The 25,836-nt window shown below is 37.9% G+C and overlaps 1 protein-coding gene across 1 annotated transcript; it reads left to right on the top strand.

Moving 5' to 3' along the window:
* On the top strand, positions 1-25,207 carry LOC306875278 (uncharacterized protein; the record flags this gene model as incomplete). The annotated part of the gene is made up of 16 exons (XM_079425749.1): positions 1-220; positions 874-994; positions 1,184-1,355; positions 1,425-1,610; positions 13,595-13,673; positions 14,137-14,403; positions 14,476-14,610; positions 14,794-14,964; positions 18,148-18,429; positions 19,575-19,817; positions 19,915-20,028; positions 20,314-20,415; positions 20,720-20,776; positions 20,946-21,032; positions 24,505-24,564; positions 24,723-25,207. The coding sequence occupies 16 exons, from the start codon at positions 1-3 to the stop codon at positions 24,761-24,763; spliced, it is 2,337 nt and encodes a 778-aa protein (XP_079281875.1). The 3' UTR covers positions 24,764-25,207.
* Between the last annotated feature and the right edge of the window lie 629 nt (positions 25,208-25,836).

The raw sequence follows: 25,836 nt of genomic DNA, 5'->3' as shown, positions 1-25,836 counted from the left end.
ATGAGGGAGAAGATGGAAGCTGAACTTGATCGGTTAATTAAAGAACGCATCATCGAGCCTGTGAAGTTTTCAGAGTGGGCAGCTCCTGTTGTGCCTGTGTTGAAGCCAGATGGATCAGTGAGACTCTGTGGAGATTATAGAGTGACTGTTAATCGGGAATCGTCACTGGAGCAGTATCCCATTCCCAGAATGGAGGACATGTTTGCAGTGTTATCTAGAGGTGAGAAATACACCAAATTAGATATGAGTCATGCATATCAACAGATTTTGTTGGACGATACATCCAAGCAATATGTCACTGTAAATACTCACAAAGGTTTATTTACGTATACACGATTACCCTTTGGAGTAAGTTCGAGTCCAGCAATGTTCCAGAGAACTATGGAGGGAATCCTTAAGGTTATTCCAAAAGTCACAGTGTATTTAGATGATATTCTGTTAACAGGAAAAAATGATCAAGAACATCTGGGGACATTGGATCAAGTGTTGCAGAGGCTGGAGGAGTTTGGATTAAGATTGAAAAGAGGGAAGTGTAAGTTCATGGAACAGGAAGTGTTTTTTTTTGGGACATAAAGTTGATGCCACAGGTATTCATCCTGTTCCAGAGAAAGTTCAAGCTGTGCAGGAAGTACCAACGCCGACATCAGTAACAGAGCTGAAAGCCTATTTGGGTTTGTTGAATTTTAAAATCGATTTCTTCCTAATCTCTCTACCCTGCTTGCTCATTTGCATCCTTGAGGAAGGATGTTTGTTGGTGTTGGGAAGAAGACCAAGAAAAAGCTTTCCAGAAATCCAAACAGTTATTGCAATCTAATCGTATCTTGATCCACTATGATAAAAAGAAAGAACTCATCCTTTCCTGTGATGCCTCAGCATATGGAGTGGGGGCTGTATTAGCACATCGTATGAGGGATGGAACGGAAAGACCCATTGGGTTTGTATCCAGAACACTAACAGCTGCAGAGAAGAACTACTCCCAATTAGACAAAGAAGGGTTAGCGGTTGTGTTTGGAGTCAAGAAATTCCACAAATACTTGTATGGTCATACATTTGTAATCTGTACTGACCACAAACCGCTACTCAGCGTTTTAAATGAACTAAAGGCTTTACCTCAAATGGCATCTCAATGAATTATGAGGTGGGCAGTAATGTTGGGAGCCTATGAATATGTAATTTCTTATAGAGCTGGTAAGGATCATGGTAATGCCAATGCCCTTAGTCGTCTTCCTGTTGCACAAGCTTTTGAGGAAGAACCAGTGGAAGAGCATGTCTTGATGTTGGAGAGCGTAGCAGGTTTCTTGACGAATGCAGAACAAATTAAGCACTGGACATCTAAAGATCCTGTGTTGTCAAGAGTACGTGAGTATGTACTTAAAGGCTGGCCTGATCACCGTGATACCCAGGAATTTGTACCTTATAAACAGAGACAGCAAGAACTCAGTGTGCAGGAGGGATGTGTGCTGTGGGGAGGCCGTGTAGTTGTTCCCGAACCGGGACGTGCAGGTTTGTTGGAACAGTTACATCAGTCCCACCCAGGCATGTCCAAGATGAAAGGATTGGCAAGAAGCTACCTATGGTGGCCGAATCTGGATGCTAATATTGAAACTCGAGTAAGAGATTGTAGTATCTGTCAGGAACAGCGAAAATCCCCTGTGAGAGCTCCACTTCACCCCTGGGAGTGGCCCAGACAACCGTGGAGGAGGATTCACATGGATTATGCAGGCCCTTTCTTAGGTGAATTGTTTTTAATTATCATTGATGCTCATTCTAAGTGGATTGATGCCTATCCTGTAAATTCAGCAACAACAGCAGCTACTTTAGTGTGTTTGCGGAAAAGTTTTAGTTTACATGGGATTCCTTAAATGATTGTGTCTGACAATGCTCAATGTTTTGTAAGCGAAGCAGGTAAAGATTTTATGACTAAGAACGGAATAACCCATGTTACTTCTGCACCGTATCACCCTTCATCTAATGGTTTGGCAGAGCGAGCAGTTCAAACTTTCAAAGACCTAATGAAAAAAAGTTTGGGAAACACGTTGGAGACCAAAGTACAGAGAGCTCTGTTTTAATTATCGTTTCACACCTCAGTCTACAATTGGACTGTCTCCTGCTGAATTGTTGATGGGAAGAAAATTACGTTGCACTTTAGACCAGATACATCCTGATTTCACTGGTAAAGTGGAAATGAAACCACAAAATCAGAAAGAGTATCATGATCAACATGTAAAATCTTGTTATTTCCAGATTGGAGACCCTGTGTATACCCGAAATTTTGGGTATGGACCAAAATGGGTGCATGGAGTAATTCAGGACATTACAGGACCTATACAGTATGTTTGGGAATGCTCAAATAGTGTGACGTCATTTAGATCAATTGTTTAGTCGCCAACAAAAAGAGAGGATTACAGATGACCAACAGAGCATGGATGTTCAAGTATGGGACGCTGATGTTGTGCTCAACTTAAAATTAGCTCAACTTAGATATTTTTGCCCTTCCAACATTTTGTTAATTGGATGTTTTACAGTGTTGGATGTTCACAGAGAAAGTAGTTGGACATTATGCTAATTTTGTATTTCTTTGAACTTCAATGGAATGGGAATCAAAATTTAAACGACTCTTTTAAGCCGTTAACTGTCACCTCCCCTTTTAGAAAATAGACTTGAAAGTGCGCTATTTAAAGTTAAATTGTTATAATTCATGAACGCTTTGGAATACAAACCTAAGGTTGGTCTCTGTTTAAATCCCATTCAGAATCCTCATGTACTGAAATCTTCCTATTTCTAAAGCTGTTTTATAGGCTATAGACAAAATATATGATCTATGATTTGCTTTGGAAAAAAAAAAAGAGGTGTTAAGATGTAAGGTTAATGTACATCCAGCCTGTTACGTTCAAAACTGTTTTTCTGTAATCAAATTCTATAAAAAGAGTCTGATCATGACACATAAGGAAATAGCCTGTGGCACAGTTATAACAAAACCATACAAATAAAGTATTTCTTTATAATATAAGTCAGGGGTATTTAATTAATATTCCAAGCGGCACGGCCTCTAGATTTATGCGAGGCCATGTGACACATGTGAAAAAAATAATGTTTCTGTTCACTGTTTTCCTCCTGAAATCTATACTATTTTAATATTTTACTTAAAAGTATTATCTACCAGAAACAATATAGCTACAATAATAAAACGTTCTCATCTTGAACAGAAAAGAAAGATAACTAGCAGTTTCAAAGTTGAAGTTCTATCCTAGCCATCTAACAACAACTTTCCCAATTATAACTATGATTCTTTTGAAATGTTCTTAGCCTACAGGTTAATAAAGCTAAATGTAGATCAGAAACGTCTTGTCACATCTGGTTTGAACAGTCAGAGTCATAGTTTATAGATAAAGTAAATATTGTAGGAAAATAACTATATTTGCAGCATTGTTTTTTCCTGCTGTGTTTTAGTTAAAGTAACCTATCATTTTGCTGCTCACCGTGTCATCAGCGCCGGCGTTCGCCCGAAGATAGAGAAAGCGCACAGAACTGAAAGGGCTTGAATAAAACACAGTTATCTTTGATAAACATACTAGAGGATATAGCGCTGAAAGATATTTGCCATAAACGACCCTGACCGCTTGTTATGTGATCCGCTCTGCTGTTTTGATGCGCTACTCAAATCAAAATCAAATCAAATCACTTTTATTGTCACATCACCACAGCACGTGTGCCTTCGTGAGTGAAATTCTTGAGAGCGTGCTCCAGACACTGCAAAAACAATTTACATATAGACATTACCATACATACGTACAGACTTATACAGATGACAATGTGTAATATACACATACATATACTCAGTACACACAGTGTACTATTAGACAGACATACAGTTACCGATACACATTATACACAGTATGTAGTACACATTCTACGTTATATACACACAGTAATATGCGAAGATGCAGCAGATTATATATAAACCGGATGTGCAAATGTCATGGATGTGCATTGGATGGTATCCGGTGCTGGCAAAAAGATTGTTGTATTTGTGCAGTAGTGTACTGGTAGTCCAGTTTGAACTGTATGGGATTAAAGTGCAGTGCGTATACTGTAAGGTGGGATTATGCTGTAGGTATATTAGTTTTGACTGTTCATTAGCCTGATAGCCTGAGGAAAAAAGCTATCCCTCAGTCGGCTAGTGCGGGATCGGATGCTGCGGAGACGTCTTCCTGAGGGCAGCAGAGAGAGCAGTCTGTGGGACGGGTGGCTGGAGTCACTGATGATCCTCCGGGCTTTCTTTATACACCGCCTGGTGTAGATGTCCTGGAGGGAGGGAAGCTCACCTCCAACAATGTGACGGGCAGTTCGCACGACCCTTTGCAGAGCTTTGCGGTTGCCAGCAGTGCTGTTTCCAAACCAGGCGGTGATGCAGCCTGTCAGGATGCTCTCCACAGTGCAGGTGTAGAATGATCTGAGGATGCTGGGGTTCATTCCAAACTTCCTCAGCCGTCTCAGGAAGAAGAGGCGTTGGTGTGTCTTCTTCAGCACTGCATCTGTGTGAGCGGACCATGTGAGATCCTCAGTGATGTGAACACCGAGGAATTTGAAGCTGTTTACTCGCTCCACAGGTGTCATGTCGATGGTGATGGGTGTGTGTTCTCTGCTCTGTCTCCTGAAGTCCACCACCAGCTCCTTGGTCTTGTCGATGTTGAGTGAGAGGTGGTTCTCTTGACACCATTTAGTCAGGGTTCTCACCTCCTCTCTGTAGGCCGTCTCATCGTTGTCAGTGATCAGGCCTATCACCGTTGTGTCGTCAGCAAATTTGACGATGACGTTGGAGCTGTGTGTTGCTGTACAGTCGTGTGTGTACAGGGAGTACAGGAGTGGGCTGAGGACGCAGCCCTGAGGAGCACCAGTGTTGAGGGTCAGCGGGGATGAAGTGTTGTTGCCCATTCTGACCACCTGACATCTGCCTGTCAGGAAGTCCAGGATCCAGCTGCACAGAGATCCGTTTAGTCCCAGAGTCTGGAGCTTCTCAACCAGTGTGGCAGGCACTATGGTATTGAATGCTGAGCTGTAGTCCACAAACAGCATTCTCACATAGGTGTTCTTATTTTCCAGGTGGGAGAGAGCAGTGTGCAGGGTGAAGGCAATAGCATCGTCTGTGGAACGGTTTCTGCGATATGCAAATTGTAGGGGATCCAGTGAGTCAGGCAGCACAGAGCAGATGTAGTCTCTGATGAGTTTCTCAAAGCACTTGCTGAAGATGGGTGTCAGAGCAATGGGCCTCCAGTCATTCAAGCATGTGATTTTATTTTTCTTTGGTATGGGCACAATGGTGGATTTTTTGAAGCATGCGGGAACCACAGACAGAGAGAGGGAAAGGTTAAAAATGTCTGTGAAAACCCCGGCCAGTTGGAATGCGCATGCTCGGAGCACACGGCCTGGGATGCCATCGGGACCCACAGCCTTGCGGATGTTCACCCGTCGGAAGGATCGGGTTACATCTGCGACAGAAAAGGAAAGTGCGCTCGCCTCTTCTGCTACAGCCGCGGGAGCGCGCTCTGTGTGGGCGGTGTTGTGAGCCTCGAAACGAGCATAAAAGTTATTAAGTTCGTCCGGTACAGAGGCGGCAATGTTCACAGTAGCTGGTTTATTCCCTCTGAAATCTGTGATGTTGTTGATACCCTGCCACATGCTTCTTGCGTTGTTGGTTTTGAATTGTTCTTCAACTTTGTTTTTATATTGTCGTTTGGCAGCTTTGATTGATTTCCTGAGATCGTAACTGGCTTGTTTGCGATCGTCAGAGTTTCCGGATTTAAAGGCAGATGTCCGCGCTGACAAGGCTGCTCGAACATCGCTGTTAATCCACGGTTTTTGGTTGGGGTAGATGCGGATTGTTTTTGTCGGTACTACATCCTCTACACACTTCCTGATGAAACACGTTACAGTATCTGAGTACGCCTCTATGTCGTCATCAGACGCTGCCCGGAACATGTCCCAGTCCACGTGATCAAAACAGTCCTGTAGTATAGCGTCTGATTGGTCCGACCAGCATTGAATTGTCCTGAGGGCGGGTGCTTCTCGTTTCAGTTTCTGCCTATAAGCAGGCAGGAGCAGAACGGAAGTGTGGTCCGATTTGCCGAAAGGTGGGCGGGGGAGCGATTTGTAGGCGTCCCGGAATGGAGAGTAGCAGTGGTCCAGTACACGATCACCACGCGTGTTGATGGTGATGTGTTGAAAGTATTTTGGAGCTATTGTTCTGAAGTTGGCTTTGTTGAAGTCCCCCGTAACAATAAACGCTGCATCTGGGTACGCGGTTTCCTGCTCGCTTATATTCCCATACAGTTCCTTAAGTGCCTGGTCTGTGTTGGCTTGAGGGGGAATGTAAACAGCTGTGATTATGATCGCTGTAAATTCCCTCGGTAGCCAGAATGGTCGACACAGAAGCATATGAAATTCCAGATCAGGGGAGCAGGAGGATTTAATAGAGTGTAGGTTCCTTTCATCACACCACGAGTTGTTGATAAAGAAACAGACGCCCCCGCCTCTGCTTTTCCCTGTGAGCTCTTTCGTTCTGTCCGAGCGGTGCACGGAGAACCCCGTGAGCTCGATGGCTGAGTCTGGAACCACTGCCGACATCCAGGTTTCTGTGAGGCAAATAATGCAGCAGTCCCTTGTTTCCCGTTGGTATGAGATGCGTGCCCGCAGTTCACAGAGTTTGTTGTCCAGTGACTGAACGTTAGCCAGCAAAATAGTTGGGAGAGGAGGTCGGAGGGGACGGCGTCTGAGTCTGACAAGGACGCCGGCTCTCTTCCCCCTTTTCCGGCGGCGTTTCTTCGGTCGCGATCGTGCAGCCCAGACAAAGGGCTCTGATGCGGTGTCTGTAAACAAGGCGCCGGCGTTCAGGAACTCAAAGTCCGGTTTGCGTTGCGCGACGAAGGAACCAATGTTTAAAAGCGTGTGTCTATCGTAGACAGTTATACTGACAACATCTAACACGTGAAACAACAAAATAACAAATAAAACATAAAAAACATAAGAAAAACTGCAGAGTTTTCTTGGAGCTCGCAACACGGCTGCCATGCTCGGCGCCATCTTGTAGACTTATCTCTGATATACTCATTTAAAATGGTGCTTCTGTTATGGCTTGCGGTCCGGATGGATGCCGGGGTGTGGATGCACCTTTAATATCTGTTATATACGTATTTAAGGATAAAAGACTCGAGTTAAAATATTCACGAGTCCTTTTCCTCGAGTCGAGTCAAGTCTGGAGTCATTTCAGGTTGAGTCTGAGTCAAGTCTGAAGTCTATAAAAATGCGACTTGAGTTTGAGTCGCTAACTCGAGTGGCCATATCTGCTTAGCATACAGTTTTATTTGGCAGCATGGTTCTGTTCTGGGCAAAAACTCCCTGCGCATCCATGCAGCCTGTCATGAATGAGCAAAGAGAGCAGAAATAATAACCTCCTCAGGGTAAACAGAACAAAACAAAGCAGATATCATTAGGGAAAGGAAGTGGTGTGTGGCCAATTATGGTAACCCATACTCAAAATTTCTGCTCTGCATTTAACCCATCCAAGCGTACACACAGTGGCGAACATACACCCGGAGCAGTGGGCAACCAATGCTGCGGCGCCTGGGGAGCGGTTGGGGGTTCGGTGCCTTGCTCAAGGGTCTCACCTCAGTCGTGGTATTGAGAGTGGAGAGAGTGTTGGTTATTCACTCCCCCACCCACAATCCCTGCCGGACCTGAGACTCGAACCCACGACCTTCAGGTTACAAGTCCAACTCTCTATCCATTAGGCCACGACTGCCCCCTTAGTTAATGACCTTAATGATATTTTAGTGTTCAACTATTCAAGATAAAAGGAGTCTGATTCAATGAGGAATATCAGAGAGCCAATATCAGAGAGCCAAGTCCTGACTGTGGCGAAAGGAGGAGTTGGGGATCATGATGCTTGATTTTTTCTAAATTATTAATATATATAATTATTATATATATTATTTTAAAGGTGCCATAGAATGGAAAACTGTATTTACCTTGGCATAGTGGAATAAGAGTTCTGTACATGGAAATGACATACCGTGAGCCTCAAACACCATTGTTTCCTCTTCCTTATGTAAATCTCATGAATGCAAAAGACCACTGAAAAATAGGTGAATCAGAACATAACACTGACTGTGACGTAACAGTCGGGATCATTAATAGTTACACCCCCAACATTTGCATATACCCGCCCATGTTCTAGGTCAGCCGAACCATCAGAATTTCTGCAGGTACTATGAAGAAACAAGAGAGGACAACAGAGAAATGTTGAGTTGTTAATGTTAAGTAAATATTATGTTCTGGGCTGTGCAGGGGATGTGAAGTGCAGGGATGGGTTGGTGTCTGTATTCAGAAAGGCACGGAGAGCAAATAATGCATTCTAATAAAATAACGCGAGCCACTAAAGGGACATGGTTAGCTCCTTGCTAGCGGTAGCCTGTTACATTACAGTGGGTAAGATTTCACTTACCACATAAACAGAGTAAGGAGAGAAGACTGAGGATGATGGAGAATGATTTACAGATCCTGAGCACCACTGACAAGCATCTGATCTTGTAAAATGTGTGTAAGTACTGCGGCTCCATAGTCTAAACAGGAGTTTGTGCGATCGCGAAAGTGAACGTGAAACTAAAAGGCGATCGTGCATTTGAAAGCAGTGTTAATGTCCCGCAGAATAATAGTGGCTCCCTGATGCCCGCATTTTATTTGCAGTATAATTAGCCAACAATATAACTGCAGGAGAAAGTATTGAAATATATATTTTCCCTGTGTTTCCTTCCTGCTGTGTGAGCTACTGAAATGAGCTGCACTGTGAAACAGTGCAGAGCTCATTATTATTCATGACACTTCCAAATAAGCTTATAATAGACCATTTCATTCTAGGGAGAAATCCTAGGGTTGTAAAGTGACATGTTAAATCATTTCTGGAGAATTTTTGCCTTTACCTAAGCCTCATACCTTCTATGTAGATATCAGATAACAATTTAAAATATTGTATCAATGCATTCTATGGCACCTTTAAATGTTTCCCTGTGCCACAGGGTCCCCTAGAGGGTGGAGCCTGTTGTGGTCACACCACTTAAACCGCCCAAAGGACGGCCCTGCACAAGGTAAAGGCTGTTTAAGGATTTGAGAACATTTCTGTCATTAAAACTAGACTAGTGATGGGTAAGAACAACAAAAGGGGACGTAAGAACCGCACGAATAATTGCCAGATTAAATGCAAGTGCAGTAGTAAGAAACATGAACCAGATGTCGATGTGGATGAAGCAATTAGTGATTGTCCGTCACCCGATTACTCTGACAGTGATTGTTCTGGATGTGATTGCACTGACTGTGATCCTTCTGGATGCGATTGCACTGATTGTGATTGTTCTGGATGCTGTGATTGTTTTTTTTCAAACTGCTGTGCTTTTCTGGCATCATGCATATCTTGTTGTTTTGATGGGTGAGTAACATTTTTAGAATCATTAAAGATATATATTTTTTTAAAGAATCAGTATAAAAGGCTGTTTTCTTGATTCCTCTCAAGACTGAGAAACTGTCTTTATTACTAATGAAAGTAAAATGTGTTATGTTCAGATAAAGGCTGATTGATCTATAAAGACACATTTTTAAACTGGACTTTTAAGTGAACATGACTAACAATAACAATATAGAAAAATGCAGTGTTAATGTATACTGCAAATAAAAAAAATATGTGTTGACTGTTGATATATTGTTGATATTGTCTAATGTTGATGCTGAATCTTTTTTTTTCAGAGATGAATAATCTGTCCTGAGTAAATGGAGGAGATGCAGCGGTCAGAGGTCTCCTGAAGAGCTTCATCCAACACAAAGCAAACAGCAATAAATATCATCTTTAATGTCTTTAACAAATGATTGTTAAACATAATAAAAAAATGCAATGTTATTTGTACATTTATGCAGTTGCAGTCATTAAACTAAAATAATGTAATTCTTGAATATTAATGTTTGATTACAGTCAGTGTGTGAGAAAAAGAGGAATTAATTTAGTTAATTTAAACCTTACTTAAATATCCCATATATTAAATTTGAAAAAAAAAAAAAAGACATTTAAACAGAAGTTCCTTGTTTGTCTCCTTGAATGTAGATCTGCTGGTTTCTGACACTGATTTGCCTGCGGCTGTAATCCAGATTGCACTTGACATCAGATCAAAACATACTTTCATTAAATTAGCATGGAAACTCATAACTTGTTAGGTGTATCTGTGAGTATCAGTGTATGAGAATGGTGTGATGTCACTCTAATCATCGCATGATCTCATGTGTTGACTGGGATTACTGCTTTATGAAAACCTTTAGCTTCAATGTTTTTTATGATCTTTATAATTTTTCGTGCCTAAAAACATGTATGAAATACTACAAAGATATTTCTTTGCAAATAACTGTATCCTGAGCAAGTTCTACGAGAGTGCCAGAGGGAACGAAACGAAAGCAAGAGTAGGTCAGTTAAAGCTGTAATCTGTAAGTTTTGCCTCTTTGTCGCCATCTCTGTTTGAAAACCTGGAATTGCAGCTTTTTTGTGGAATTATCTTCCTGCCGTGGGTTGTGAGTCAGAACGGCTCCTGCGCGGATGAATCTAATGTTTTGAAGAGTATGTGTAGCAGTCAGTCACCACACCTATGTCTTGGAATATATGACCCAAATGAGAATTTTCACCGTATATTGCCATCTGAACAAGTAACAAGTCTGCCACGTTTGTTCTGACCAACTGAGGAAAAAAACGTATTACAATGAATTGCGCTACCAATGGTGATTAAATCTAAAGATTGGTTAGCTCATATCACATCAAACCATGCAAATTATTATTATTATAATATTTTATTCTCAAATTATTAATGTTAACAACATCAGCATTGCGTGACTATGAGTATAGTGTGTATTAGCATGTAGATTTTAATTTCTGTACAGTCTAATCTAATTGTCATGCCATTCAAATTTCATATTAAGAAATTATTTTAACTGTAAGGCTCCACCCGCTAGCCCAAACACCGGAATCCAGCGGCCTGGTCGAAGGTTTAAATGCATGTTCGGTCTTTTACTTGCGCCTCTGAATTTATCTGGATTTAGTTTAAATTTTAGTCTAGCTCCGTGTTCAATCTGACTCCAATTCCAAGTTATCATTAAAATTTAGGCAATATTTATAATTAAAAACTGATCACAGACATCGATTGTATATTAATTTAGATATTTGATTATTCTGGAAATCCCATACTTTCAATTCTTCATTCATTAGGGACCAGGTATCGCACAGGAATTACACTTAGGCCGATTTTAGTGAACCCACAGACACAAACTCGTCAGTTCTGAACTAACTCGGAGGATGCAGAGTGGGTATACCTTTAACCTAAGCTTATTAATACTCTACTGAGAATGAGGGTTAGTTGCAAAGTTGCTTATAGTCAATAGACTAAGGGGGCCATCAAAATAAAATGTAACCTAACATATAAAGATTGCATTTTATTCAGTTGAAATTAACTAGCTCACATCAAAATTAATATTAGCCTCACAGGGAAAACTCAAATAACACTCCACACCTAACCACTTACAAGATGTAGAAAGATACTGTGCAGATCTTAAACAAACAATGTCAAGATATATAGTCCATTATAAATGTAAAAGTGGATATAATATGGTGTTCATTGTGTTATAAATAATCATAATCGTAAAAGTTATAAGCACAAATGCGTAAGCATTATAACGCATTATAATTGTTGTAATGATTATTTATAAGATGATATAACATATTATAAGGTACTTTATAATGCATTGTCCATTCATTATAATGCCTTAGGAATACCCTTATAATGGATCATAAATAAAGGCTTCATAGAAAGTGTTACCAAAGAAACTATATTTTTATAAATATTGATGTCTCTCAACTGATTAAAATTCTTATGTGTTTAAGTTTTACCAACATTTCTCATTCTGCAAGAAGAACTAACAAAACAAGATCTGAAAACCACTGACATGAACTTCTCTTCACACACAATGTTATGCAAGCTGTTTATTCTTTCTCTTGTACTTCCTCTTCCACATCATTCTCTCGGTTAAATATTAATACATGTCTGATGTAGGCTATCTTTCTAAACATAAAAAAAAATTATAATAATGGTTTCTTCAGATTTGCTACAGTGTCACTACTCAGTAACAGTGTGAAACATACCAGTGTAGTCTGAATTGTCGTAACTGGAATCATAATCATTAAATTTCATTCATTCATTTCCATGCCCATCCCTTGCCTTGGTGTATGAATACTAAACTGTGTTCACATGAATAAATATATCAGTGTCAGAGGCCTGATAGAATAGAAATAGATATGAGCTCATAGTTGTGGTTTGTTCTGTTTCAGCTCCACAACACGAACCAGTGAAGGAGGAACAGCATTGGTCAATCTATTACCATATAAATACATCATTATAAATACAGATAATACCATAATTACAATAAAGAACCAAAATATTGCTCAATTTCCCTTGTTCATTAAACACACCAGAATACAACTTTTCATAATAGAAAATAAATCCTGTTCAATTTAATACTGAATGGGTCACGACATCATTTCAGTAGAAAGCTTGCATGTTATTCAGTCTGACATTCTGTGAAAACATGTTACAAGATTATCAACATTATCAAAAGATCTTCTGTAACACATGAGGTACATTTGTATGTCTTTAATCTGTCAGGATGTTTCTTAAAATCTGACCACAGGTTTCAGGAAGTCTTGAGTCTTTAACACAGTCTGTGTCTTTAACCGTCTGTCATCATTCAGTCAGTATGGAGCTCAGTCAGCTTCCTCTTGTGCTCTGTGAGTATTATTTTCTCTAAATGTATTTCAGTGGAATTATTATATTATGTAGATGATCAAGTGTTTTAGTGTTCCTAGATTTGTGTCTTTTCTTGCTGCTCTCAGAGTTTCAGATCCAGCTCTAGTCCATGATATATGAGTGAAGGATGAGTTTGAGAGAGGAAGTGTGCAGTTAGTGCTGTTTGTGAAAGTGAAATGCACTCTGTTGTGTTGTAGATCAGTGTTGTGACCCATACTCGGAATTCGTGCTCTGCATTGAACCCATCCAACATGCACACACACAGCAGTGAACAACACACACCCGGAGTAGTGGGCAGCCATTTATGCTGCGGCGCCCGGGGAGCAGTTGGGAGTTCAGTGCCTTGCTCAAGGGCACCTCAGTCGTGGTATTGAGGGTGGAGAGAGCGCTGAACATTCACTCCCCCCACCTACAATTCCTGCCGGCCGGAGACTCAAACCCGCAACCTTTGATTACCAGTCTGACACGCTAACCATTAGGCCACGACTTCCCGCTTTTGTTGTCGCTGTTATCGTAATATTCACTAGTACACAGTTAGTAAGAGTTGGTCTTTATTCTTCTGCTCGTGATCAGACTGTTTCCTTCAAGTTCTCTAAACAGTTCTCTGCTGTGACCAAATCTATTAAATACCAGTCAAATATTTCATGTTCATCTAGACACATATACAGTCCCCACACAATATCTTAATATTTGTTCATCTTTATAATTATCAGCTCTATGTTCACATTGTAATGAGTTTTTCTCTTTGTGTTTTAGTGCTCATTTCAAACATCTACTCTGGACATACTGAAGGTGAGTCTCAATTTAATTAATTTACTTTCATCACATATGAGTGATTCTACATTAACTGTTACAAACCAACTGAGAGTTGAGAAATTACTAACATTTTATTTTGATTATAATTGCAATCTTTTAACAAGTTGAATTATTAATGTGACAATTCTGACGTGTGACAAGAAACATCAGTTTTTCAAAAACAGCAGATTTATTTTTTACATTCTCTGTGAAATCAAAATCGAAACAGAGACAAGATCTTCTGTTGGAAAAATGTAGTTAAAAACACTTTCACAACTCATGTTTCTAAATTCTCAATGATTGTATATTGGCAGATCTTTTATAAATGACTATAACAGCTATAGAGAACAACACTCCACTCTCATCTGATTTAGCATGTGTGTGTTTTACAGTCAAGTAACTGTGTTCATGCAGTAAAAGCAGCACATTATTTGTATTGTGAATTGTTGCTGTTCTACAGAAACACCAAAACCCACAGTGACCATCAAACCTGCTCAACATGTATTCAGAGGAGAGAGAGTCACTCTCAGATGTGACGTATATGCTGAAGGAGTCACTAGCTGGAAGTACATCTGGAATAAAGATGGTTTAGTTTTCAGTGAACTACAGGAGCACACATTCAGGTCTGTTACTGAGTCTAACGCAGGTAAATACTCCTGTTCTGGAGCAGAGAGAGAAGGATCACGAACATCACACCGCAGTGATGCAGTTACACTGACAGTATCAGGTGAGTTTGATCATCTCTTCACATTCACACACAAGTTTAACATGTTATTAATGAGTGATTTCTCTATTTCAGATAAAGCTCAGGCAGTTTTAAGTGTTTCTCCACAGACGTGGTTGACTGAAGGAGATCCAGTGACTCTGATCTGTGAGGTTAACAGCTCCTCTACAGGCTGGACATTCAGCTGGTTCACTCAAACTGTCTCATCAGGTAAGATATAATGTGCTTCATGCAGCAACATCTGAATAAACTGGTTTCATAAAAATATTATAGAGATTCATAATATTTAATCAATTTGAATACTCTGATTATACCAACAAAGGTCATTTATAAGACTCATATATAAATGACTGCTCATGTCTTGAGGTAACTGCACTTTTTCACTTTATACAGACAACAGCAATCGTTATGATCTGCTCTCAGACAGCAGCAGAGGAGCTGGAGGAAACTACACTGTCAGTTCTGCTGCTCTAAATCACACAGGAGTTTATGTGTGCAGAGCAGAGAGAGGAGAACCAGTCTATTACACAAAGTACAGCAACACACAGCCACTATGGGTCACTGGTGAGTTCAGACTGAATATCAGAATGAACGAGACACTCTAAAATTTTCCTTGATCTTTTCAGAGCTTGATGTGTCATGAAATCTCATCCTGTCATAATATATGGCTACTTTTTATGGTGTGAATGGAGAAAGATGCTTCTGCTGTCAGGTGTAGTTACATTCTAAAAACTGCTGGGTTAAAAACAACCCAATTTAGGTTATTTTGGCAACCCAGCGCTGGGTCAAAAAGGGATGAACCCAGCGCTGGGTTGCTTTTTTATGGTTTAAAATGACTACATTGCTAGGCTAAAATGTTCCAAAATCGAGCTAGGCATTAAACCTACAAATCTTGTTCATTTTAAAATCACACAAAGAATCACTTTCAAAAGGGAAATATTTATTAAAAACAAGAGAAAACAGTCATAAAGTAACATGCATGTAAGAAGAAATGCAGAAAAAGTATGGCATTAACAGCTGCAGAGTTTCTAAATGAAGCACTGAACATTTTTTTGAATATAACTTCTGATCAAATTGGACTTGGTAAATTGTATATATTGCATAAAAATATACAAAAACACTATTATACAATAATTGTACAATTAGTTAATAGTTAAGTCCTTTACAAACTATTCTGGCATGACAGTACACAAATAAACCACAACATCAACACTGATATTATATCATTCAACAGATGCATGTGTGTGAAATGATTTGAGCGTGTGTATGAATGACAGCGTGTAAACTCCACTTCTACTAAACAACACATTTAACATTTTGTTTTTACAAATTATACACTTACAGTTTGTTTCATAGTCCATGAATACAGATCATCACTGTCAATTTTCATGATCTCTTTAGCATAATTGATGTAGTCATCAGCACAGCATGTGACATCTTTTACCACATCCAGGGCAGCATCCTCCTTTAAAACCACTGTTGCATCAGTTTGGGGGAAATGTCATTCTCCTCTTTGACCAGCATTCATCCCAGTCACCGCCTGTTCTTCATCAGTGGCCTAAAAATAGAAAAACATTTGAAAAACAAAGAAAACATTTAATTAAACTATCCATTTTCAGACAGAGGTGCATCCACATCAGTAAGGTTAGGTAAATAGTATGTTTTATAATTTCATCCACTTTGTGTGGTTGTTTAATGTCTGTCTACCACAGCGCTGTAGAATGCTAGAATGGCAGCACTAGTGTGAGGGCATGTAATATTGTTTAAATAAATATATTGCTTTCAGAAAGCTACTTCTTTACTGAAACATTAAAACAGACATGATATTCACATTCCTCACTCATTTCCATGTATGAGGGCTACTCTTTAAAGGGTTAGTTCACCAAAAAATGAAAATAGTCATAATTTACTCTCACCATGTTGTTCCAGACCCATACAAACTCTGCTCATTTTTGGAACACAAATAAATATATTTAATTTTCTCTTATTTTTTTTTTCCTCCATTGCAAGTCTGGAGACCAATAGTTTCTTCTGAACAGACATGTTCGCTATCATATAATTTAAGATTTATTCATATATAAATATTGGAATGGATTACTTCTACAATAACTCTGTGTTTATGAAGCTTGAAAATACCGATTATCTCAATGGATTAACAACAAATTATGAGAGAAAATTAAAAATATATTAATTTGTGTTCTAAAGACAGACAAAAGTCTTATAGGTTTGGAATGACATGAGGGCAAGTAAATTATTTTTTTGTGTGAACTATTCCTTTAAGAAAGGAAGATCAAGAATGATGACTCTCCAAATCCAAAGTTGGTTTGAGTTCTGCAATGAAAAACACAGACATCAATGTTTACATAAAATATGAGCACGTTATCACACTGTTGTTGCATCAAAATCTGAAGTAAACAGGCAGGAGACAACAGAAACATTTATTTTTAACAATTATCACTTCATCAGCCTCAAAATAATTAAGCTAGTCTTTATTACATAACGCCGTTTCCTTTAGGAAACTACATTCAGTTTAACCGCAAAAAATAAGTTAACAAATTAACATATAAATGTGTTATTAACCATCTATTAACACCTCAAAAAGTGCAGATAATGTAACATCTTATGTAAATATGACATAAGACACTAACGGACGTTATATTTAAAGTACTCTTACCTTCAGTAAAAGAGGAAAAGATGCGAAAACCGCATCTTTATTTTTCAATATAAGCTCTTTTCGGACTATTTCCGCCTTCCATGAAACCTCAAAATACTCCCGGACACAAACAATGAATTATGATTTTACATTTATAATATTTACTTAACATTACGTCTTTCACTCGCTTCTCGCTTCTTTCAGGAGAAAATGGCGGCTTCTCGCACTGGTGTCGTCCGATGTTACATAGCAGGCCCTAAATAAACCAAACATAATATACAGCTACTTATTAATGGTGTGAATGGATAAAGATGCTTCTGCTGTCAGGTGTAGTTACTGCATCTACTAGCAGCTCCTAAATAAACCAAACTAACCATCAACACCTTGATTCCTGGGTTCACTGTAAAACATTTAATTCTAATGGAGGAAAATTGTCATGAAAAACTAAAATATAAAGCTACTGTGGCACTAAAGTGTTGCTTACATAAGTGGACTTCAGGGAACATAATCAAATAAGTGTAATAAAAATATATCACCTATTTAATAAATAGTGTTTTTAATTTGTATGTAATTGACCACTTCTTGATTTTAGGCACTTTACCAACATCTCATTGAGCACAACAGCAGATTTTATAAGATGAACCATATAAACAGTTCATCAATCATTTTACAGTTTGATTAGTATCTGCCTAATAATTATCTTATATGTTGTTGTAAATCTAAGTTAATATACAACAATCTCAGCTAACTATAAACACTACTAGGTTCTTCACACGGTACAGGCAAAGAAGAACTGACCCCTGAGTTGAGTTTGGTTTCTCCCAGGTTTTCTTCTCCAATAGTAACACCTTATGGAGGTTTTTGTTGGTTGTCACAGTTTTCTTTGGTTTGCTTACTGATGGCATAATATATTAAGGTGTTATTTTGTTTATGAAGTTTTAAATATAAATACTCAGTGATGTCTTGAGAATTTTCAGATATTAGAACTTGAATATTGTTCTGAAAAGCTGTTTTGAAACAATGTAAGTTGTGTAAAGTGTTTTATCAATAAAACTGTCTTGACTTGATTTCTAAACTGTAGCTGTAATTCTCAGGTGTTTCTCCTCCAGTCTCTCTGATCGTCAGACCCAACAGAACTCAACACTTCAGATCTGTCTCTCTCTCTCTGAGCTGTGAGGACCAGATTAACTCTACTGGATGGAGAGTGAGAAGATACACAGAGAAATGGGGGCTGAAAGATTGTTCATCATCAGTGTGGGGATCACAAACAGGATCTACATGTACAATCAGATCCACCATCCCATCAGACACTGGAGTGTACTGGTGTGAGTCTGAATCTGGAGAGAAATATCATCCTGTTAATATCACTGTACACTGTGAGTCTGTTTCTGTATTTATTAATTTCACAAAACCCTCATTTTATAGTAAAGTAAAAAGTAAAGTCGTGACGTATTGTCAAGTATGGTGACCCATACTCGAAATTGGTGCTCTGCGTTTAACCCATCCAAGTGCACACACACAGCAGTGAGTAGTGAACAAATGCACACACACACACACACACACACACACACCGTGAACACACACCCGGAGCAGTGGGCCCGGGGAGCAATTGGGGGTTCGGTGCCTTGCTCAAGGGCACCTCAGTCGTGGTATTGAGGGTGGAGAGAGCGCTGGACATTCACTCCCCCCACCTACAATTCCTGCCGGCCGGGGACTCGAACCCGCAACCTTTCGATTACGAGTCCGACTCTCTAACCATTAGGCCACGACTTCCCCTGATGTTTCAGATATAAATATTCAGATTGTGATCTCAATTCAGTCACCCATGCAATCATTATTCCTGAATGACAATGAGTCCTCTAGACTAATAAACCATTGACTATTAATCCATTGCTCAACCTTCGACTTTTGTCCACATGTCATGTTTATTTGTTTACATATTTCATAACCCCCATGAGAAAATGTATTATTATTATCATTATTATTATTGTATTGATTAACTCTGTCCTATTTGAGTTAGGTCTCAAACTCCTCCATAAACTAGAACCTCTTCCTCTGAGCACATCTGCAGAAGCCCATATATCTCTCTGATTTGTGTCTTTGCATTAACTTTGTATGTAATCTACTCGTGCAAATAACTCAATTCACTTTTGGTGTTCACACATTAGATCTTCCTCATCTGTTTCTCTTGTTCTTCCTCCTGTTTATTTCACCACTGTGGGGTTCAGAGCGTTCAGCTGCTCCTCGTCTCTGATACTCTCTTACACAACAATGTGAAAGTGATTCTCTTCTTACTTTTAAATCACGTCTTAAATCTCATCTTTTTAAATGAGCTTTTCCTGATTCATTTTAATTTAATGTTGAATAGATATTGCTTTGTATTACTGTCTTGTAATTTATGATTGTCATTAAGGTGTAAAAATGCATTATTAATATTATTATTGCTGTTGTCACCACATTGTTGATGCATTCTTACTATATTCTTACTATTTGTCAGTTGATGTTTGCTCTGTTTCTGTAGCTGGTGTGATTCTGGAGAGTCCTGTTCATCCTGTGACTGAAGGAGAAACGCTGACTCTACGCTGTTTAGATCAATATTCACCCTCACCAAACCTCAGAGCTGATTTCTATAAAGATAGGTCACTCATCCAGAATCAAACTACAGAGATGATCATCTCTACTGTCTCAAAGTCACACGAGGGTTTCTACTCCTGCAAACACCCAGAGAGAGGAGAGTCACCCAAGAGCTGGATCTCAGTCTCAGGTGAGAGTAGGAAATATAAACACTATTAAAATGCTTCTGTATAATATACAGCACTAATATGACAGTAAAATGCATTCATCTCGGCTTCCTCCATCAGGATCTGATGGTCTTGGTCTCGTTCCTGTGATAGTTGGAGTGATTGCTGGACTGACCGTCATATTTTTGATTATTGTCTTCTTGGTCCTGCTGTGGCGCTACAGAAACAACAAAGGTTTATCTTCTGCTATATTAAAATTCAGACACTTTTGCAGACTCTGTTCTTAAACCTGTGACCTGTCGTCCTCTAACAGCCTAAGCTGGTTGTCTGATCTTAGCCGATCTAAAACTTGTATGTAGACTGTTTTTTTGGGGCAGTTTTCTGCTGGGCAGGTACTACTCCAAATAACAAATCCCTGCAAATTATCCATTTATGTATGCATAAAGGAGATTAAAGTCAGTTTGTTTTGGGGTTTTTTTCTGACCCCTTTATGCACATGCACATCTTATGTTTGTCTAGGTGGAGGATCTCAGTCTCTCTCTAGTGTCAGTCAACAGCAGAAGAGCAGTCAGGCATCAGAGCAGAACCAGAGTGAAGAGGGATATAAATCACTCATGTCTGGTCAGTCTTTACCCATTAACCATAAATAAATAAATAAATAACCATAAATCTTTACAAGCTGAGATTGAAGATACTTAGAAATAACTTTCAACTAACAAGACAGATCTCACCCTAAATAATTTCCCCCTCTTCTAAAGTGTAATATGATATTTGTGTAACTGACATTTATATTTCAGTTTGATGTAGTTCAGTTGTATTTCATTATCTAAATATTTCATACGTAATTTAGCTTTAAGTCCGTGTCAACATGAAAACAATATTTTTCTGTGGGCTTAAATTCATTTGAGGCATTACTTTATTACAGGAACTGCTCATATTTATGACTCTGTTGATGCAACAATTAATAAAGACATAAGCACAGGTAACTAATGATGTTACAGAAGGTAATTATATCATGTTGATCATTTAATAAGGCAGTAGTTATTTTCTAGATAATCAAAATCATCTTTGTTTTATATTTCACTGTGATATTTGCAGAGAAATTCAGTTAAAAGCAAATGTCTTATTTTTTTCTCTGTTATTCATTGTAGACATTGTAAGTGGACCTACAGAACTCACCTATGCTGAGATTGAACTCAAATCTACAGAGAAACAGAAGAAAAACAAAGAAAACAAAGGTAAATTGAAACAAAAGTTGATGTTCTTGTGGTTTTATGATCATGACACTAGTGTTCAGAAGAGCTAAAGACCCCTGGGGTAAAAAGCCCCTTTGATTTTAATTTCTCCCACAACACCAAACAGTGTTGGCAACTCATTTTCAGGGGAAGTTGCTAAAGGAAGGTCGATTTGCTGCTAAAAGTTGCTAAATGATGTTGTGACATCACTTCGTGATGCCATCATTACGTGAGTCACTGCATCATATCTCAGCCAAAAAATAAATAAATAAAAAATGTTTACCAATCCACATCGCTTCAATCCCAGTACTCATTTACCCAACTATTATGAAACATTTTCGTGCGACCTTACATGAAGTATTATGATAAAATGCATTATGAAGAAGAATTGGACCTGTTCTGCAGGTGCATTAGAGCTAATATTAGCATCACGCTACATAAGACAATTTATGAGATTAATAGTACACTTTTACTCAGAAATCACTTTAAAACCTCCTGAGACCCAGCTCTGGAGTTTTTGCCTCTGTAATGTAGTCTATTTCAGTGAATTTCTCTGAGACCTCACACGTCACAGTTGTAAGTCTGGATGTCCTGTACAGAGCACATTCAGGGCTTTATAGAGATACTAAATGATTGGAAGTTTGACCATGACCACACCCTCTCCTCAGTCTTTAAAGATAGCTAAACTTAATTTAGGGAACAATGTTACATCCTTATGGAAATATTATTATATTTTGTAATTGTCATTTAAATCTGAATAATTTTCTAATTGTTTGTCATAAAGCAACATCTCAGGAAAATGTTATGGGTTTTCAAATTCAAATATGACTTCCTGTTATGAAACAGGACATCATTTCATACATGTCCACTGTGGAGGACACCAGGACTAAAAGCATGTTTATTATGAATTTTGGGAGACATAACAATTGAATAAGAAAATTAAGTATTTATTAATTGTCTTATGAAATATTAGATATTATTATGAAAGAAAATCTGGTCATTTATTACTCCCATTATGACAATTTAGGATGGATAGTGTGCATATTGGGACGCAGGCAATGATTTCCTTCCGCGCTGCGATGATGGCAAAAAGTTGGGGTCAAACCTTATCAAACGATTCATTTGCGTAAAAAAAATTAATGCGTTAAAATTTTTAGATAAATCACATGCGTTAATGAGTTAATGTTGACAGCCCTAATATATATACTCCCTCCAGATGTTTAAGATCAAGTGATCAGACCCTTCTTCTAGTCCCACAATCCAGACTTAAACGTATCGAGCTTTCTCAGGGGTCGGGCCGTGGTTGTGGAATAGCCTCCCCCTAGTGATCAGACTTGCCCCTTCTCTGCCCATTTTAAAATCTCTTCTAAACACATATCTATTTTCTCTGGCTTATACATAACTTAATTTAATTTTTTCTTTATTTTAATTTTTTTGCTTAGTTTTTATGTGTGTGTGTCGGGGGGGAGGGGGCTGCAATCTGTGATCTCGTACAGTTGCTGACGCTCGCTAAAGCGTGCAATCGCTTTATGTTCACTGTTTTATCGGTACTTTCGCTTTCAAAATCGATCGCGTTCAGCAAGGAGGGGAGAGGATAGAAAGTGGGGGGGCATGGCCCGCGACCCCACCTTGGCGCCGGCCCTGCATACTTACCATATTTTATAGGAAATGAACAGAGACATATAAGCATAATAAGTGTTGCAACAGACCCAAACCATCGCTGCTGCATAGTTGCATTTTTCCAGCTGCCAAAATATGTTAATGTAGTGATTTCACAAACATGATCCCTGCACGATCTAATGTGTAGTGTCTGATTAACTCACTGTCATGCATTGTGTGCAACACATTTCTTCTCCCTCTTCATGTTTCGTCCATTTTCTCCACTGCTAAAGAAACTCTTAAGCCCCTTAAAAGTCCTCGTCCGTACTCCTAACAATTTTGGACCTTAAGACCTCTTTTAAGGGTTAAGATGCTTTCTGAATTACTTTTTTCTTTACTAAGATATTTTCTTTAATTTTAAGAGTAAACACCCACATTTCTAAGAATTTTCTTAGAATTTTGTTACTAGGAGCATCTCTTAGCACTAAAATTCTTCATGAATACGGGCCCAAACTTGCACCTTCTCTGCCCATTTTTAAATCTCTTCTAAAAACATATCTATTTTCTCTGGCTTATACATAACTTTATTTTATGTTATCTTTATTTAAATTTTTTTGCTTAGTTTTTATGGGTTCATATTTCTAGTCTCTCGTGTGTTTAAATTTGTACTTATTGTATAGGGGGAGACCCTGTTCAAATTGTTTAGTTGTGCTGTTTTTTAGTTAGTTATTTAGTCTTTGAATCTCTGTGTAGCACTTTGGTCAGCCGTGTGGCTGTTTTATATGTGCTATATAAGTAAATTGAACTTGAACTTATATGTATACGTTTTTTGATAATGTATTTTAATATTATTTTTTTTTATTTAAAAATAGCATTTATATTACTTTATGAACAAATATAAATTAACATATATATATATATATATATATATATATATATATATATATATATATATATATATATATATGTTCATTTAGATTTGTTCATAAAAATAATATAAATGCTATTTTTCTATACAAAAAAAACTTTTTAATACATTTAATTATCAAAAAAACATACATATATTTGAACGATTATAAAGTTTTTATTAGCTAGTAAACAAGTAAAACTACACATTCTGAACAATGATAGTTTTAAGCAGTGTATTAGTAGTTAGTTAGTGTGCTAAAGTTTTTTTTTTTTACCTGCATTTTTAATTACATATTGTATTCTGTGTTTTTGGATGACAGGGTTACAACAGATTATGTATAATGTCCTGGAAAATTACTAGTACCTTTTCAATTTTTCTAGATATTTTTCTTACAGTGTACCAACTGATCAACAATCGCAAGTACAAGCTACTAATAAAGCGTATCATAAATGAACAATTATTAAATTACTACATTATTATTATTATTAAATTAAACAATTGTAAATAGCAGCTAACTTAATTCACGTGATGTGTGTACTACTAGGCATCTTTGTTTTTCTCTTTTTGTATAATTTAATTATAAATGTTTCTTTTTATCATTTGAGTCACTTATCAAAAGTTGTTAAAAGTTGCCAAATAAATTATAAAAATAGCTAAATTTGTTGCTATGTGCTTTTGGAAGAAAAAGTTGCGGGTAGTCTTAAAAGTCGTTAAATTTGGCAACACTGACACTAAATAGCAACAAACACCACCAGCATTTTCCTAAACACCTGTTCTGAAATCAGCCTGATACATATCATTGCATGCAAATCACAATCAATTGATTTTGAGGTATTTTGGTCAAACATATAACTGTTTTAAAATAAATTATTTTATTCTCTCTGTAGAAGCAGAGATGTTATGAATATAAAATGAATATTGGACACACAGTTAACACTAGTGACACTAACAGTTGGCATCTTTTAGGAAATACCAGTGAAAGTTCAGACACTGTTTACTCTAAACTGAACCTGGAAACCCATCAAGGTGAGTATCAAAGTAAAAACATCTATCACACTTCACAACGAGCCACTGAAAACTGCATCTACAGTACAAGCATTGTTGAGAATATAAGAATAAAATTCAATATGCAAAAATTTAACAATGTGCATTTTAGCATTTTTAACTCATTTACATATTTTCAGCTGCTGGATCTAGTGATGAGACGTATGCTCAGGTTAAATAAATGGCTGGAGGAGAAACTTTCAATCCAAGGACGCTGATGAGTTTAGGCTGAGAAGTGCTGGAGAGTGACCAGGATCATCGATGCTTTATCATATTTGTGATGCTGAACACTTGATGCCAATAGATTTATCAGTAATTATCTTTTTTAGCTCCGTTCTGTTTTCTTAAAGGTTACGTCATTGCATGGGAGAGAAAGATTGTTGACTGTAAAGCTTTTATTGTGTGTGAAAATTTCAGTTTCACTTCTGTTTTTCTTGATCTTAAATGTATTTGCAGCAGGGTTTTCATGGTCATTTATAACCGTTGCGTACACCACTTCCTACACAAAAAGGTGGGATTTATAAAAACAAACTTGATGGGAAAATTTGCGCACCTGCACGCAATCTCTGACCCATGCGTACAAACTCTTTTTCCAGGAGTGAGAAAATAAATGACGTAAACAACGATTTTAAACTCTGTTTTCATGTCGATATACACACTTGCATTAAATATTCCACTCTCATAATGTAAATACTGGCACTGAAATTACATAAAGTCATTTATGCAGAAGTTAAACAAAAATTAGGCTATACGAATTTAGACATATTTGTAGTCAATGCGCTTGATCACTTTAACTGTGACATGCTATGTTTTTATGACAGCGAGAAGTGCTATAGGTGCACAATAATTATTCTTTAAACTGCAGATCTCATGTTATGAGAAAATATTTTTAGCGAGAACAATGATCAATGATGCATACTTACTTCGATATTATGCCGGACACTCAGTGGTTGAACGGCCCATTGTCTGGTTTGAATAGGTCCAATGATAATAAATTACAGTACACTGTAAAAAAAAATTCCGTAAAATTTACGGTAAAAAAACGGCAGCTGTGGTTGCCGGAATTCTACCGTAAACAAAAAATACGTTAAGAACATTTTAGGTTTTAACTTAAATTTACAGTTAAATACCTTAATTTCATTAACTGATATATACCAACCTATTAAGGTACTGAAATCTGTTTTGTACCTTTGAAATACACTGATAACCACCAGGGCTGGACTGGGACAAAAAATCGGCCCTGGCATTTTGGCC

Source organism: Barbus barbus, assembly GCF_936440315.1.
Source record: "Barbus barbus genome assembly, chromosome: 9".
NCBI classification, from domain to species: domain Eukaryota; kingdom Metazoa; phylum Chordata; class Actinopteri; order Cypriniformes; family Cyprinidae; genus Barbus; species Barbus barbus.
Note: the sequence above shows the minus strand (reverse complement) of the source record. Positions and strands in the feature narration are given on the sequence as shown.